Here is an 18,186-nt window from a genome sequence, read left to right as displayed (position 1 = left end):
TCTACTGTAATCACCGGAATGAGGCACTCTGATTTATTAGAAACTTAAAGGTTTTAAAGCATATGAGATGACATTTTATCCCAGTCCAGCCTTCAGCAACAGCTCCACTGAATCAATGGGCCCAATTTTCCCTGGCCCTGTTCCTTGGGTCATCCTGGATGCAGCTGGGTGTCAATCCTTCCTGTTCTGATCTGGTAGCATTTTACACCCCTGTGTAAATGGGTGCAGAGAGAATCTGGTCCAATGGGCTTACACGAGAGGGCTTGTACGGGGAGACCGGGGGCAGGGTTTGGCCCTTAATGCATACAATGGGGATCATGGGCGCCAAGTTTGTATAATTTTTGGTGGTGCCCAGAACAGGTCCAAGTCCTGCCCCCCACACCTGCTTTATAAGCTAATATATATTCTACCCCTGTTCACTCCCCCTGCCCCGGGCGGCAGCTGGGACCCCATGTAAAACGAGGTGCTGCAGAACCCCCTGCACCTCTAGTTCCTGTGCCTATGAAAATAAGGTTAAGCGTGCCCTTCAAGTTGATGTTCAGTGAACAATTGTGAACAGAGATACTGTTTCCATCAAAATGTATGTAAAATATAAGGCCAAACATTGGTGGACCCAGGCCCAGATTCCAGAATATTGGTGGAGCATGGGCACCACAGGCCCATATAACTCGCCGCCTATGATGGGGATGTGATCTCAGCATCCCAAGAGTGCCCAACTGGCCTGCCTATTTTTATCCCTTTGGCTCTGCTGCTCAGGCTGGAGCAGCTCCCAGTGCTGCGAGTTCCAATGGCAGGATGTGGTAAACCCCTTCGCTAACTGGGAGCTGCACATGCTTAGAGCTGCAGAGTCATCTGACTCTATCAAGACAAGCCCAGAGCATGATGTTCCCATGAGCGTTATCTTTCCCAACACCAGCCAGCCGAGTCAGCCTGCAGCTTTCTCCTTTCCCCTGGATCTTGCCTTTTTGTCTGTGCAAGTATCGCTCTCTCCCAGGCTTCACCCATGTGAGAGAATGCAAGTTTTCAGAAGAGCGGCTCTTCTGCTCTCTCGCTACTCAGCTAGTGAGCCAGGTCGCAGCTGAAAGCCAGAGCACCTCATCAGAAGTCACCAGCTGCTCAGAAGGGCTGGGATTGAGGCAGTGCTTTAACGAAGGTCCTTCGAGGCACACTGACACTGTACATAGCGCTAATGGGATGTTAGGGGACACCGTGCTGCCAGGAACACTCCTTCTGATGAGATGTGAAACCAATTTAACAGTCATGAAAGATCCCCTGGTGCTTTTCACAATGGTAATTGTGTGAAGCTGAATTTTTTTGGTCCAATTTGAATCTTTAAGTAATTGCCTAAATCCACCTGCAGCTTCAGTTGGATACAATATTCCCCTTCGCTTCCTGCCCCGACATATGTGGTCCCCATGTACTAGACAGATTCACTAAAGGGAGACCTGTCCACAACCAGTGAAGATCCCATCCCCCAGGATCAACTGATTACAGGAGCCAGACACTTCCTGTCCCATACTGAGACTCCTTGTCCTGTCTCCTTCACTGTCCCAGTGCTGCACACTCTTAAAACAGCTGCAGGCAGCTGTGAAGTGACTCATAGCTTTGTGCATATGTAGTTTGTAAAGGGCCTGAGGATGAAAGGCGTAACACACAGTATAATGGGAATTACCTGGAGCTTTGTCATACTGAAGCTGACACTGATCGATGTTAGGTTCCCCAAGCTTCCTTACAAACCTCTCAGCTGACCAGTAAGATCTCCTCTTGATCCTGCCTGGTTGCCATTGCTAAGTCTTTTCCAGCCTCGAGAGAGCCGGAGCTGCATGCTAAACAGAAGTCTGGGGGGTGGGGGAACAATCAGAGAGGTATTTGCCATTGCCAAGACAGAGCCAGGCAGACAAAGTGGAGCTGAGTATGGGAAAGGATGGGCCCTTCCCCAGCGACTGATGGGGTTTTGAGGACTCTCCCATGGATGGCACAAGGGGCCGTGCATATTTTCTTGTTGCTGCTGAGCAGAGCAATACAGAAAACAAAGTAAATACTCTGGGCTCATTATAATCTGAGGATGGCTACCTTTCCAAAGGGTGCCAGGGTAATACAGGGCACTGGTTTGAAGAGGGCAGGGCTGGACCGCTCACAGATAACAGCAAAATGCTTTTGCCCTCCCCTTCCTCTGGGCCAAGACCCTCTGCAATTCACCCGGCGTCATCAGGCCTTACCACATCGTGCATCCCTCGGGACAGTTGTTTGGTGAAACCTCAGCTGTTCCGGCGAGACCATGGCAGGGAGGAGTCCTGGGACTAGCTTTCCCCTTATCTTGCAGAGCCAAGTGGGGGAGCTAGCAGAGCGCTCAGCTGTGTGCTTGCAGATGCTCCTGCACAGCTTGCCCTCTTACAACACTCTTCCCTTGTGCCAGAGGCCAGCAGGGCAGCAATCTGCAAAGGTGAGTCTAGACCCTGCGCTTCTTGCTAACGTCGCCTTCTTCCTCAGCCGCTTCACTGCACAGCGTTGCATTATGGCCAGGCACCAAGCCACTAGCTTCTTACACCCTGTACGAGTCACACTCAATGCCGGCCCTTAGGATTTTTTGCAAGAATTGCAATACTGGGACAGTCCAACAGCTTGTCTCTGTCAACAGCCTGTCTGCAGCAGTAACCAATGCTTAGATCCTTCAGAACAAGGGTAGCTCCCTCCTATTAGCCCCCTACTGCTGCAATACAATCCCAGAGTGGGGAATTTCTATCTGAGCCCACCTGATCTTTATATGTCCTGATGCATGAGAACTGCTCATCTCTGTCAATTTTATTCTAGCTGTGGAAACTGCATTGGCTGTTTCTAGGCATGCCACCGTCTGTCTAATCCTTTTGAATCTTCTGTAGCTTTCTGCCTCTGTAATAACCTGAAGCTACTTTTAATGAAACCTTGCTTATGTGTGACTGCTTCTGCTGAATTTCTTTAGCTATTATAGTGCAGCAGGAATGCAATCATGCAAGTACCAGCTTCTCTTCACCATCCTGGGCACCAGTGTAAATGAACTTTGAATGGCTTCGGGCCAGTTTCTAGTGGATGTCTGGTCATATCATAAACCATCTGCCCTCCACAAACCCAGGGCTAAAATAGCAGGAGCACTCGCCTGTCTAGTATTACGAGAGAGCAAGATCTTGCACAATACATGCTGAAATTATGCCCGTGTCAAAGCTGGGGGTGTCTGATCTTCCTAGGTACCAAATTCAACGCAAAACTTAAATCCTCAAAGGAAAGAAAAGCCCTGGGTTTGTTCTGTTCAGTTTGACAGTGTCAGGTGTCTGGCTGCTCTCCATATGCTGAGCGCCTAAGGTTTGTGCACAATGTCCCAAGGGGTTCAGGGTCAGAGGTGGCTGTGTGTGTGTTTCAGAGCTAAAGATGAGCTGCTGGATCCTCTTCCTTTCCCTGCTGGGCTTTCTGCCCCTTGTGATGCCCACATGCCCTGCGTCCTGCCAGTGTAGCACCAACATCGTCAACTGCATGTCGAAGGAGCTGACCGAAAGCAGCCTCCCCGCGTCCTTCAGCCCCTCAACTCAGGTGATCTACCTCAACAGCAACCAGCTCACCAGCATCCCCAGCGGGCTCCTGGACAACCTGCAGAGCCTCCAAGTGGCCCATCTGTGGGGGAATCCCTGGGAATGCGACTGCAACATCCTCTACCTGCGCTCGTGGCTCCAGTGGCAGCAGAATCGGACCCTGTATAGGAATGTGCTGTGTGCCTCCCCAGAACACCTGCGGGGCAGGATCATCATGTACATGTCGGAGGATGAGCTCATCTCCACCTGCCAGTACTGGTACTGCAGCATCGCGCTCTTCTCCCAGATCTGCCTCTTCCTCTTCATCCTCCTCCAGGCTGTCCTGCTCCTCTTCATTATCTTGTTCCTGCATAGATTCCAGAAGATTGCCAATGTAGCCAGGCAGACCACCAAGGAGATACACCAGCACGTAGATACATGGGCTCCCCTTTCAGAGAATGGCTATGACATTGATTAACATCACAAGGGCTTTCAGTCCTCACGCTTCAGGGCATAAGCTGATCAGCGGTGCCAGGAAGGACATCCTTCCTCCTGGGATTGTAGCATTGCACGGGCCATTTGGTGCATTATGCTGAGAGCCAGCTGTTCTCTGAAGCATCAGGAACAGGCCACTGTCTAAAGCAAGACATAGGCTTGGCCTATTCTTCTGTTGCAGTGCAGCTAATTTTGGGATGTTTAAAAGTCTGCACTCTTCTAACGGGAACGAAACAGGATTGGGACAAACTATTCTTTTAGCAAACCTGTGCAGACTTGGTTGCTTTGCTGAAGTGAAAACTGTTACTGGTCTGGTCTCTCCAGAGATTGTGCAGAATCACGTACACCAAAAACCAGAAGGAACTAACTTAAAGCTGGCAAGGGCCAGAGCAGTCTGAGCTAACACTGCTGCTATATGCTTCATGCTCCTTTGGTCCCAGGGCTCCACTGGCTGAACCCACACGCTAAAACACTTGGGGCTGAGCTTAGAAAGTCCCTGATCCTGCTGGTTTGTTACATTGTGGGACGAATACGGCAGGCTGGCCCTGTGGTTAAGTAACTGGAGTAGGCCACAGGAGAGATGGGTTCAATTTCCCAGCCCTGCCTCTGATTTCCTGTGTCACAGTCGGCAAAGTCTGTCAGTCTCACTGTGCCACAGTAAAATCGGGCTCCCTGCTGACCACGCTTTGCCTTGTCTGTTTTGGGTGGGGCTGTTCAAAAGCCCATAGTGTTGCCTCAATTCTGTTGCCACTAAATGACAGTGGGACTGGGAACCCAGTTAGGCCAATGCCGAGTGCTTCTGAAATCCTCACTCTTTTAGGGCAGCGATTGCATCTTCCTATGTGTCTGTACACTGCCCAGCGGAGTGGGGGCCTCTAGGGGCTACTGAGATGGCAAGAAATACATAATGCAGCTTTAGCTATTTATAACAGTCCTTTCATTTCTGTAACAAAACCATATTAAAATAATGATGATGCAGATGGTTCTTCCCAGGCTGAAACATGTATCGGCTTTAAACTCCTTGCAAACCATGCAAGCAGGGGAAACACACAGGAAAGGGTCTGGGGTGGGACTTTGTTTTAAAAAGGATGTTCCTTGGAAATGGAATTGGGGGGGGGGAAAGATTCACCCCGGGCTCTGCACTGCTGGTTCTTAATGTGGAGTTTCTTTGAATTCAGGTTTTACATGGACGATTTGGGTTGTTTCTGGTTTTTATTTACGCCGAGGCCTGAGTGCCTGGTAATTTGCCAGGAGAAGGGCGAAGAAGGTAAGTAGGTGAACTGGCAAGATGGAATGAGTGTTTAAGATGAAGTAGTGGCCCTGCAGGCCGGTAATAACTCAGGGGATTGGTACTGGGACAGTGGAGACTTAGGTCATTGGTTCTCATCACAAGGGACCCCTCTGGCTGGGGCTGAGGGCACTGGCTGTTCCTCAGCACACAAAGAGTTAACCTCAGCTAACTGATCCTACTCCCTTTACAGAGGCACTGAGGGCAAGGCCTGTAAATTGTTTTGGAGGCTGGATGGCAGTGGTTCTGGGGATGGTTGGGCTCCACTTTCAGAAGCATCCTAGACATGGGCTGGATCCCAAACTGGGGAGTTCAGTTGTTGCTTTTTCTTCTTAGATTAGCATCGTTTGCTTTCTAGTTACAAACCTCATCCCTTGGGATGGGCCCTTTGGGCCATCCGTGGTTTTTTCTGCCGACTCAATCCACCAGCTGGGCCTTCAGGGCACACACCAAAGTCTTGGGCCTTGTGGGGGCAGAGGGCTGATCCCAAACCCACTTGGCAGTCAGTGGGAAGAACCTGTGGTTTCCAGTGGTCCCTGGATCAGGCCCTGGGAGAGGGCTAAGTGCATAGGAGGGGTGTTGTATTCATTTGGATGGAAGAAATGGGCCCAAAGAGTCAAAGATGTGAACATGAACATGTCACTGTCCAACATTAAACAAGCTTTGGGGCTTAGTTTACAAAGACCTCAACCTGTGTAGGCCAGTGGCCAAAACAGAACAAAAAACAAACCAAAACAAAAAACATTTTTACATCTTCAGTCTTTTTAAGACATAGAACATAAAGAAAGACAGCGAAAGCATTTGAAATGTGAAGTATTACAGAAGACTTTCATTTGACCAATGTCCCTTGTTCTCTTTCCCTGGAGCTGGATAGCCTTTCAAAGGAACCCCTCCTGTTTCAAGGATTTGCAGCTGGTGTTAAAGATATAAAACAGTAACTGACCTTGTGGGGAGGGAGAAGAGAAAAGATCAGCAGGAGAGGCTGCAGTTATTGTAGTTAAAGTCCAGGCCCGTTTCCTAAAAGACAGAACAAGACAAACACACACAAGAGGGAAAGAAGACAACAGCAAAGACAGACAATGCAACTTCTGTCTCCAGTGCTGACTCTTACTTGCAACCTCCCTGCTGGAAAAAAAAACCAGGCCCAGCTAGGGTGACCAGACAGCAAGTGTGAAAAATCGGGACGGGGGTGGGGGGTAAGAGGAGCCTACATAAGAAAAAGACCCCAAAATTGAGACTGTCCCTATAAAAATGGGACATCTGGTCACCCTAGGCCCAGCACACGGTCTTCTTAACCATTCTGAGGCCAGGTAAACTTGTAACAGGGTTGGTCGAAGTGGGGCATGGGATTTAGGTGCCCTTTTGTGTTTACAGGCTTACAGCGGTGTTACAAACTATAGCCTTGGGATGGCAAGGCCAGACACTTTTACTGGATAGAAGGCAAAAGGAGAGGGCTGGGAAAGAGAAGAAATCAGGTAGGGCAGGACAAAGACACACGGAGTGGAGGTGAAGTGACAAAAGTCTCACAGCCTTGGTGGTGGCTGGGATTCAGCCGGAGCTGGTGGAGGTGGTGGTGTCATCTGGTGGCCCATCTCTCTGGCCCAGTTTCTCAGGACAGCTCACGGGATTAGGATGATGCAGGCCCAGTAGGGTTACAATGGGGGTTCCCAGGAGACAGGGAGGGTCTCAGACAGCCATGATGGTGAAGCTCACTCCTTCCCGTTCTCCTGTCTCTGTCAGCCAGCGTCCACCTTTGCCAAGTTTCTTCCCGAAGTTGCTTTTCTTTAGGACCCCAAAAGGACTGGATGGGTGTCGGATTCCACCCCCTCATTATTTTGTCCATCAATAGTCCTAATTCTCAATGCACCAGGTTTGGTTTGTTGCTTTCTGGGCCTACGTGTCTCATTTACCAGGCATGATCTTAACCCAGTCTTGGAATTAGGTCAGGAGGCCTTTTGGTTTGGACTAAGTCTGTCTGTCTGTCTCCCTTTCACTCCTTTCCCCATCCACGTTTATTGCTATGGATCATTGTGACACTTGATACATTTTCACCCACTCTCCCAGAGTCCGGATCCCAAGTGGCATGGGCCTGCTAGGCCCCAGTTCTCATGTGTGTGGCGGGGATAGTCTTATTTGTAATTGTAGGCTGATTGGTTGTAGGGGAGGGGTAGGGGGGTGTCTGGGTCGCAGGGTGGTAATATGCATGTATAAATAAATTGCAAACCCCTTGCTGACTGTGTCAGCAGAGCGGCCAGGGACTGACTGGGCCTTGGCAGCTCTCCAGCCTAGAAATGGTCCATCCAGCACACTGGAGGCACCTTGGCATTGAGCACAGGGTGGGGGTAGCTTTGCTGCAGCCTGTGTCCTGTTCGATGGGTGAACAGAGAATGTCCCTCTCCCTTACTCAGCTGAGCTTTTTAAAAGCCTGCCAAACTGGGGTGCTGGAGAAGGGGTGTAACATTGTCATCTCGGGCCAAGCCACTGTCACGCCTGATGTCAGCAGCGAGCAGAGGTCACACTGTCTCTCTGAAGCCCTTGGATCCATTCAAAACTGAGTTAACTGTGGAAATGCCACCCCACTCCTCCATCCTTCTTGACAGACATTGCCAAGTGCTGCTCGGTCCCGAACAGTGATGGGCCTGTTGGCTCCTGCATTCAGCCTGCCAGGGTAAAACTCAACCCGGCACAATGCAGCTCTTGTGAAAGGCAGGCCTGCCTGGGGCCGCTGGCCACACCTCGGGAAAGCACAGAGCCATGCAGCGTGGGCTGGTGAGTGAGATGCTCTCACTGCAGAATCAACATTAGCCAGAGAGGGGTTTTCTCCTCGGTGCTGCCTGCCCCTCCACCCCCATCATTTGTATTTCATGCTTCCCCAATGCAGACGGCCCGGGAAGCCAATAAAAATAGGAGCTTGTGAGTAAAGGAGAGAAGACTACGGGCTCTGGGATACCCTGGAGGCAGCTGCATGTCACTGCAGAGCAATGCTGCCACCAGAACACCCTGTCGTGGTGTCTCAGATGGGCCCTGGCCCAAAGCAGGCAGCAGAGAGGCTGTGGAGAAGGGTGGAACAGGAAATAACAGAGGTCACAGGGGAAGTGGTGAGAGCACAGGGCTGGGAGGCAGGAATCTGAGGTGCTGTTCCTAGCTGTGCCAGTGCCTCAGGATGGGGGGAAGGAGGCAGAGGAGTCCTGTTTTCCACTTCATTCTGGCTGGTGGTTTCCACCCTTTTTTATTCCCCCCAACAGCTGTGGCTGCACATAACCTGTATGAAGCTTGCGCTGAACAAGAGTGGACGGTCTCTGGGGAGCCTGGTGTGATGCTGCCCCCGGCAGCTAGATGACAGCAAATGCTCCAGAGACTGAACGCAGCTGGCTTCGTGTTGGTGAAAGTGGGTCTCACCCACCCAGACTTCACCCAACCTAGAATGCCAGGAGCAGGGAGAGATGCGGGAGCGGGGGAGGCCTGTGGTCAGCCTGGATCTTTACATACGTGAATTCTAGGGTGAGGCCAGCTGGTCAGAGTGTGAGTCACAACTAGGTTAGTGAAGAATAGGCCTGGATTCTGTTTGCTGGCCCGCAGGGGATTTTCTATTGTATCTGGATGGCCTCAGTAAGATTCAGCCAAAGGTTTGCGAATCCCAACTTTTCCCCTCATTTTAATTGCAAGTGTTTGCCTGAAAATTCTAACTGGAATTTTATTGTCTGTTCTCCCGTTTTAACTAGCTTCAGGCAGCCAGTCAGAGAGCAGCAACACAACTAGGGATAGCGAGACATTAAATTACAGAGCTATTAGTAAGGGAAATTATTTGAAGAATATTGTAACAAAGACATTCTCAGCAACTGAGGTCAGATTGCGAATGGGTCTCCAGCCAAGGAAGGGGCTAAACTCATGATGAATTGTACTTGAAATAATAGTTTGATTAGCTCGAAATAATTCTCCCACCCCCAAGGAGTAAGGAGCATGCTCACAAGTGTGTAAGTTTGTAGTTGTTTCACAGATGGTGGCACTAAGACATGGCGCTAGACTGCTTTGTTCAACACACGGGGAGAGAAGAGTGAAATGAACCCAGGAAAAGGGCTGGTCAAAAAATTTCCCTCAAAACTGTTTTTTTTTTTGAGCTGGGCAAAACCTTGTTATTGGTCGCATTAAAAAGCTTGTGTGAATATGCCCTTCAATTAACATAATGTAGGGCTAAATTAACCACAGGCCCTCACCTAAAGCCAAAACATATCATGGGCCCGCCCAGGGGTTTTGGACTCTCTGGGTGGAAGAGCATTGCTGAATATTGTTTTGGATGAGAGGGAGAAAAAAGCTGAACTCAGCGGACCAGCGAGCCACAGACAGTCTGAAGGAATAGCTGAACGCATGGACTCTGACCCTAGACGAAGCCTGGGGAGAGATTTTTGGGGTGAAGATGCAGGCTGAAAAGCGTGCCCCTGATGCTGTGAGCAAAAGACGATGCTTCCTGCTGCCCTTTGATTTCTTCTGTGTGCAGAGGCACAGGACTTTGTACAGTCTTTGGAAATAAACAAAACTGCACCCAAGAAATACTTGACCAATTCCTCCGCTAACTGGAACAACCTACTAGCCCTCAAACTTTTGGTTAGCTTCTTGGCTCATAAAAGGTAGCACTCTGTTTTAATAGGAATTGGATTTTCAACTAAATGGCATTTTGCATGAAAAGTGCCTGCTTTCAATGCTAAATTTGATACCCGATTTGGATATTCCACCATGGCGCCTCATATTCCTCATGACCCCATTCTCCTCTATGGCTCGCGCTCCATGCCTCTCAGGCTACATCCCATGAACCGCGACTTCTATGACACAACTGCCTTGCTCCACCATGAGGACACAGCATCATGGGAGCTGTAGTCTGACCAGGGAGCCCAACCTTATTTGGAGCAAGAGGCACCCAAACTACAACTCCTGTGAGGCACCAGGGCAGCATTTCCAAATCAAAATATTTGGATTTGGATTTTGTTGATGAAAAGGTGAAATTTGCCATGGAAGAAAGTCCTTATTCCACCCCGCCCCACTTCAGTCTAACCTTGCAGAACCAGGCTGCCTAAGACCCAGGGAACAGGAGCAGGCAGCCCGTCCTCTTCTGCTTTCTTTCCTTCTCTTTAACCTTCCCTGCATTTTCCTTAAGGCTGGTCAATTTTTATTAGTTGTCTCCCTCCTATTGTGCCCTGCTGGCAGCAGCCTGGTCTGTGCACTGCAGACCCATGGTAAGTATGCAGAGACTCCCTCTTCCCCTAACACCAGCGCAGAGTGCGTATAATGCAGCAAAATGAACAAAACCTTGTCAGCTGCAGACTTTTCCTTTTCCTCACTTTGCAAGGCACCAATGAGCTAACTTGAAGAGGCTCATTGGAACCTCAGGATGTCACTGATCCATCCGAACACACACACATAGGGCAGCAGGCACAGGGTCACTCGCTGGCAGAGGCTGGCCAGGAAGCAGCCGTGTGACTTCGAAGGCATGATCCCGGCCCATGGTCGCCTGCTCAGCTGCCTGCCTGTCAGCACTGTCCTAGTGTGCCAGGAAAGCTTGTGGACTTAGCATGCCCAGGTAGACAGAGGGCAACTGCTGACTTAGGTTTCAGCTCTCTGGGGAGGCAGGAGGGGTCCCCTCTCTGCGTTGTTAAGACTTGGCACGTTCACAGTAAAAAACCTTCTTGACATAATTGCTCCTGTGACGAGTGTAACCAGCCCTAGTGACATGATGATGAATTGTGCTGAGCCCAGAATAATGTGTAGGCCGTGACAGCGCATCTAATCTATAAATCTAGAGCCTGAGCTTCCTGGCTTCCTATCACGGGGGCTTTTCTGCTGGGTTCTGTGGCTCATCTGGTGCGTGTCTGGGGCTGCCGTGATGAGAATAGGCCTTCAGTCTGGTGGGTGGGATTTAGCCTGGGCCGTTTGGTGACCTGGGAGAGGGAAGGCTGGTGGTTAGGGCTTGGGAAGCAGGAAGGCTGTGAAAAGAGTCATAGGCAAGTGATCAGAGCTCCTTTGCAAATCAGTTCCCAGTGTCAAGGCCATAAGAGGATAAACACCTGCACCCATAATGGCCAGACAGCTGGGTCTGCTCAATAAACACCCCCCAGCCAGCGGTTCACAGTGCTCCTGAGTTGCTCTTTCTCACCTGCCTCTGACATCTATCACTGAACAGGGGGGCTGGCTGGCTGGGTTTAGAAACCCCATGAAACCAAACCCCAGTTAGGGTGACCAGATCTCTTGATTTTTATAGGGACAGTCTCAGTATTTGGGGCTTTGTCTTATATAGGTGTTTATTACCCCCACCCCCGTCCTGATTTTTCACATTGGCTAGCTGATCACCCTAACCCCAATGTGACTGCAGCTTCCCAAACCCAGCTCGCAAAATTTAGGTATGAAACTGTCGGCCAGACACACAAGCAAAACAGTTGGCCACATGGGGGCCCTGCTGCATCACATGCAAATGCCCAGTCATGAAGTAGACCTCTTTCCCTTGCTGGAAGCAGGACCAATGTATGTGGAGCAAAGGGTGGAATTCCTGGCTTGATGCTTCCCCACACCACATACTCCTTCCTGTCTAGCAGCTAAGGGGATGTCCACACTGCAGCTGGAGTATCCTTCCCAGCATGGGGTGGAGACAGACACGCTAACTCTGCTTGAGCTATTACGCTAAAAATAGCAATCTGGCTGTGGCAGCACAGGTGGCAGCTCGAGCTGCTTGGCCAAGTCTGTATCCGCGGCCGGTTTGTTCTGGGGTGGCTAGCCTGAGCCACCACCTGGGCTGCTGTAGCCACACTGTTATTTTTAGTGCACTAGCTCCAGCAGAGCTAATGAGTGCATCTACCCACTCCAGAAAGCACCCCTCCAGCTGCAATGTAGACACACCATTACAGCCCCACTGACCATAGGACTGGCTCTGAGAGGCCTGTGGATATGATCTGCAGATGAGCCACCTGCATCCTATTTATTCTCTCATCTGTGCCCCTGCTGGGCTTAGGAAAGTCAGGGCTGTCCCTGTGCCTCAGTTTCCCCATCTGTAAAATGGAGATACCAATACTGAGCTCCTCTGTAAAGTGCTTGGAAATCGACTGATGAAAAGCACTATGTACAGGCCAGATATTATTAATGTAGTGCAGTGGTGTTCAATCTGTGGTCTGTGGCCCTCTGGGAGTTTGCAGACTACATCTAATATTTCCAAAGGGGTCCACACCTCCAGTCAAAATTTTTAGGGGTCCACAAATGAAAACAGGTTGAAAACCACTGTTGTACTGTAATGGCTTTGTTGGCCTAAGATTGGGCTTGCCGCATTGCTTGTGAACAGCAAAGTCATGAGTGAGCTATGCAGGGCATCCTACGTGAGTGCCAGGAAAAACAAAGCCTTTAGCCCACGCCATAAGGTATTCTCTTTGTCACAGCAGAGCTATTTGAGAAATGTTTTAGCATGGCTTGAAATCGTTGCCTGGTCCCACTTTCTGTCTGCACCTGCAACACCAGGATCCTTGGGGGCTCTGAGCCCAGTTGTACATGGCTCAGAACTACTTTTATTCTAATCATTTCCAGAAACTGGTTACATTATCTGCCATAACTCTGCTGGAATGCATCATGTTGCAGTGTTAAGGTTTGCATGTATCTCAGGGGTGTGTGTGTGTGTGTGTGTGTGTGTGTGTGTGTGTGTAGCCTAACTCACACTGACTTCAATAAAAGTTAGGCTGCTAAATATCTTTGAGGATCTGGGCCTACAATCCCTGCAAAGGCAGGATCCAGCCTCTGTTAAAGGACATCACAGATTTAAATTGGTATTAGCCAAATCACATAAACACACTGAGAGCCAATTTTTCTTCCCTTTATCTTTTATATGACCTGAGGCTGCTCAGCTATATACATGGGTTTAGTTGGAACATTGACAATGGAATGTGCTTATATATTTATTTGTAAATGGAAGAAAAGTAAAATGCAGGGTTATGAAGCAGAAGTTCCTAGAATGCCATTGGCAGGCATCTAGTACTTGGTATTGTACAGCAGTGATTCCATCCATCATATCGGGTTATTTCTGTCACACTCTTTAACAGCTGTAAGGTGTTCTATAAGCACCGACTTGCCGTTGTAGTGGGGCCCTGATCCTTGAATAAACAATAATCGTGTTTCAAAAAGTAGTTTTTGTCCCTACTTGAAATATAATCTGTGCTCAGCAGAGGGCAGCAGACAGCCAAAGCTCCTGGATACTCCTCTTACCTGGGGCACTGGTAAGCAGGCTCATGGAAACAGATAGAGCTTGGCGTGGACACAGAAGAGGCCTGACAGCTAGCCAGGCTGATCTGGGCAGACGCACTGACACCAACTCTTGAAACTTACTTGCTACATGGAAGGTTTTTTTCTGACTACAAAAATATATAGCCCCTTGTCTCTAAGTATCTCCAAGCGCTGAACAAACTGAGCCGGCACCAAGACTCCTCTCCATTCGTTCTGTATAGACATGGAGCCGAATTCAGCCAAGCTGCTAGTTCTCTGTGTATGTATTGTTTCTGGCTGGATTTCAAAGGCCTAAAATCTGCCTCATGGCAGCTGCTGAACAAATTGCGAGGTCTTTTCCTCTGGCACTTGTGGAGGCCTGCTGGGGAAGCGCAGACCTCCTTGAAACTAACCTAGTGCTAAGGCCTCCAGCCATCTCATTTCACAGCTGAGAGTCCTGTGACCCCTTTCCATAGCCCCAAGAATCCCTGCTCTCTGTTGGAGGCCGGCTCTCTGCCCATCTGGTGCCACAACAGTAGAGATCACCTGAGCCTGAGATATTCTGCCACCTTCATGGCCAAGCCAAAGGACCAAGCCTGCAGAGAGAAAACTGGTGTCATTAAAATTGGCTCTGTTTGATTATCAAGCCGATAAGGGAAGGGGGCAATAGGACTCTGCAGGATCAGTGCTGGGTAAAGTCAATGGCAACAATCAAGACTGGCTTTCTGGGTCCAACCCTGCAGCTTCCTGGCTCTTCCGAGGGGACCCAAGCACTGAAATGACTAGCAGCCAAGAAGGGAGATGCTGTGTTCACACCTACTAGAGGCAACAGGCTCCTCGTCTGACACTGTTCAAACAACAGTTTAACTAAGGAGCCGGGCAGGCTGGCCTTGCTCATTTCAGAGTGGCTCTTCTGTTCTCATTTCCATTCGGAGAGGTGGGGGACTGAGATAGGCTGCTCACCTGGCCCACAGCACCCACCAGAGCTTGCACTAGGCATCACTTTGCATGTTGCAGCCCACACGTCCCCCTGTCCCACGCATGTTGGGCTTGCTCTCACTTTGGTTGCTGGGTCTTAACTCCATCAGGCTGCAGTATCGGGGGCAAAAGCTAAAGGCAAGGGGTTCCATTCATCTCTGGTGGGATTGCACTGAAGCCAAAGGATTTACATCGAGGGTGAAATTTGGCCCCCCTGCTGTTTGCCTGAAAGAAATTTCCCCAGCCTCCTGGGACGGTGCCTGTTCTCAACTCTCTTCTGTGCGGTGCGCTGGGCTTGTCTGCCGTGCTGTGCTGTCCATTTGAACTTCGGCAGGGTGAGCTGGGTTAGTCAGAGGCTTTCGATGTGCAGCTCCTTGCACTGTTCAAGAGATGGCGCCAGCAACGCAGTAGTAGCTCTGCTTCTCCATTACCTAATCTTTCAACACTGTGTTAGCAAACTAATTTTTTTCCCAGGATGGGACTTTAATTTCCTCCTATTGATCATCGCCAGAGAAGAAAGCTGAAATGGAGATTTTATTCCAAAGACAATGGCCCCCTTATGTGCCATGTCATGATCCCTTTGTACGAACCCGCCAGTGAAATGAGGGCACTTCCTTAGGCCGGTTTGTATCTTTCTCATGATAATCTTTATATTTTATCAGCTGTCTGGATTCCTGCAGCGCGCACGAGAGAGGAGATAAATTACAAAATCTTTACATTCCACTGATGCATGAGATAATATGACAGTCAGAGGGATCGGAGCATTAAGTACAGTTATATAGTTGTTTTTTTTTTAAAACCCAAACATTTCAGTGAGATGCTGACAGCTCTGATTAAAATCTGGCCTAATGTGGACAACTTGTCCACACAGCTTTGCATGCTTCTCCTGACCTGCAACAGCCCTCCTGCTGTTCCAGTCCTAGACCCTCCAAACAGGTCTGCCAGTGCACTTCAACCGCACTATTTTGATCTCTCCTCCCACTCCCAGCCCTGCTAATGGAGCTCCCTCCTTCCCGGCACCACCGCAGCTGCGGCCTTCTGTCTCTGCCCCCATAAGTTCTGCCAGTGTTCCTCAATTCTTATCTAAAACATACTCTGTTATTGCAGCCCTGGGCATCTCCTGAACCGAGATGGCTAGCAAACTAGAGACCTTCAAATTCATTACCCTTGCAACCAAAAATCCAGCTTTGAAGACAGCCCTTCATAGGTGAAACGCTGATGAACCCGTTTGCTCCTTCTGTCCCCATTTGTCAAACACACCCTTCATTAATCTTCAGTTCTCCCTTTGCACAGAGCATGCAAAAGATGTCATTCTGTTGGCTGTGCACAGCACCTCTAAATGCCGGGGAATCTCTCTACTAGCTGGCAGGGTAGCTGCCATTTTGTATTTCAGCTCAGGTGCAAAGGGAGTCACTGCTCTCTTGCTCTCTCTGGTGGAAGCTTCATATCTGGGCTGTCAGCATTTGTTGATCTGAACTAAAAAGCCACCTTGATGGCAATGACCATGCTTTGGGGGCTATTTCTCACTCTGGCTGAAGAGCTGGGAACTTTAAATGCTAGTGACTAGCGAGTGTCCTAGGCTGAAATCCTGGGTCTGAGAGGAGGGTCAGATTCAGATAGGGGTTCAAACATCATGGCCCAGGCCTGGGGGAGAAATGCTTCTCTTTGTCATCGTGCTCTGAGCAAATTGGTGTGTCTGTGTGTGGGAGAAGCCTCTGATATACTCCACCCGAAAACCTGGGTGAAAAGAATAATGCAAAATCCAGTGTTCCAAAGTTTAGAAATGCCAGAGTTAAGGTTTCCTATATGTCCTTAACGTGGCCCCCTTTGTGCGGTATGTTATGACACAGGCTTCAATTCCAGGAACATAGACTCTTTTTTCCACAGGAGGGACTGAGGTTTGACGTTGGAAGTTTGCTCCCCACTGCCTGCTGCCTGGCAGAGGGTGAGGGGAGGAAATGTGGATACAGGAACATGGGCAGGCAGCACGAGGAGCCCAACCCTGCAGTCCTGCTTAATGCCCATTCACTTTGCTTACATAGGGATTGCAGGACTGGGCCTCTGGAAGGGAACCCAGCCTAGGCAGGTGCAGATTTTATTATCTGGAACTTCAGACAATGCCCCTCCCCCACCACCCCAACAGCAGGGGACTGCACTTTGCTCCAGTCCCAAAGGGGAGGGCGGGGTTTTTAATAACTCCATGAGGATCTTCGTTCTAGGTAGAGTTGTGAAACGTGCCCTGACTGAAGGAGACGGACCAAGCTGCACCGAGGCCTGCGCTCTGCCTGGGGCCCATGCCGGGAAGAGGAGCACAGGGTGAGTGTGTGTCACACGTTGGGGGTGATGTTCTGACTCAATGTCTGCACCCATCTCATTCCTCGGGGTGGGTGTTGCCAGTCTGGGGGCTAGTATCTATTCTGGGGAGTGGGACAAGAATTGTCCCTCCCCTCTCCTACACTCACTGATCACTTTTCTTAATGACTCCAAAGAAACCTGGAGACAACCCAAGAGACCATTTCAATATGCATGGCCTGTCCAGTGCTTGGGCCGTTTTGCTGAGATCACCAGCTGTGTCCTAGTTTGTGAGGATGGGTTGTTTGTTTTTTTATATCTGTCTTTGTCCATTACAGACTGAACTGAGACCATTGAATTCATCCCACTCGGCAGCTGTAATCTCCTAGTAAGACTTTCTGGACGCTACCAGCTTGGGCTGGATTCAAATAATTAATCTAGAGCTATCCAAACCCTTGAGCCATCCAGTCCCTTTGATTCAAACAGCATCAAAACCCGTTCAGTAGCAGTGGACTCAAACTTTGAGGAGACATGGATGCAGATCCAGACTCTGCCAGTCTCTGTTGTTTTGTCAGATATTGAGCTTGTGTACGTTACTACTTATTGTTCTTAGCATTTATTATTTGTGTGTCAGAAGCACCAATGGGGACCATTGTGATCATCTTGCCTGATTTCCAGAGTAACGCAGGCTTTAGAATTTCACCTGTGATTCCTTCATCAAACCCATAGCATCTGGTTGAGCTAGAGCATTTCTTCTAGAAAGGCAGCCTGTCTTGATGTAAAGGCTTCCAGTGAGGGACAGTCCACCACATCTGTAGGTAAGTTGTTCCAGTGTTAATTACCTTCCCTGTGCCTAATTTCTAGTCCAAATTTGTGTAGCTTCAGTGGCCAGCAATTCGATCTTGTTATGCCTTTGTCTGCTACATTAAAGAGCTGTCTATGATCAGAAATCTTCAGAGGCTCAGTGTGCTAGGCACTGTGCACTCCTACAGATAGAGCTGGGTGGGATTGGTTTTCCTCTCTCATGAGAGTTTTCAAGACTCTGAACATGTTTCCCAGGCTGAATCAGGATAAGTAGAAATCTTGAATATTTTCACCAACCAAATATCCAACCTTTTTTGGGGATCAGTTCAATTGCAAGGTTTTGGTTTTGATCATTTTTAAACTTTTCATTTTGATTTTGAACTTTTAAAAACATCTTAGAACGATTGACTAACAAATTTTGAAACAAAAAGTTACTTCAACTGGAAAAATGAAGGTTTTTAGTTTGGCAAATGTCAAAGCAGGACTCCTCTCCCCCACCCCCCAAATTTCCAAAATTGAACAGGCTTGGTTTTGATGAGATGGCACTTTCTGATGAATAATTTC

The 18,186-nt window shown here is 49.2% G+C and overlaps 1 protein-coding gene across 1 annotated transcript; it reads left to right on the top strand.

The window, feature by feature from the left end:
- Positions 1–2,228: 2,228 nt before the first annotated feature.
- GP1BB (glycoprotein Ib platelet subunit beta) lies at positions 2,229–5,023 on the top strand. The gene is made up of 2 exons (XM_030582849.1): positions 2,229–2,443; positions 3,395–5,023. Exon 2 carries the CDS (start codon positions 3,403–3,405, stop codon positions 4,015–4,017), a length of 615 nt encoding a protein of 204 aa, XP_030438709.1. The 5' UTR covers positions 2,229–2,443; positions 3,395–3,402; the 3' UTR covers positions 4,018–5,023.
- The last annotated feature ends 13,163 nt before the right edge of the window (positions 5,024–18,186 follow it).

The sequence above is a fragment of the Gopherus evgoodei genome, chromosome 13 (assembly GCF_007399415.2).
Source record: "Gopherus evgoodei ecotype Sinaloan lineage chromosome 13, rGopEvg1_v1.p, whole genome shotgun sequence".
NCBI lineage: Eukaryota > Metazoa > Chordata > Testudines > Testudinidae > Gopherus > Gopherus evgoodei.
Note: the sequence above shows the minus strand (reverse complement) of the source record. Positions and strands in the feature narration are given on the sequence as shown.

Bases quoted from the DNA above. Each gene is read 5' to 3' on its own strand.
- GP1BB (XM_030582849.1), top strand. From the start codon at position 3,403: ATGAGCTGCTGGATCCTCTTCCTTTCCCTGCTGGGCTTTCTGCCCCTT.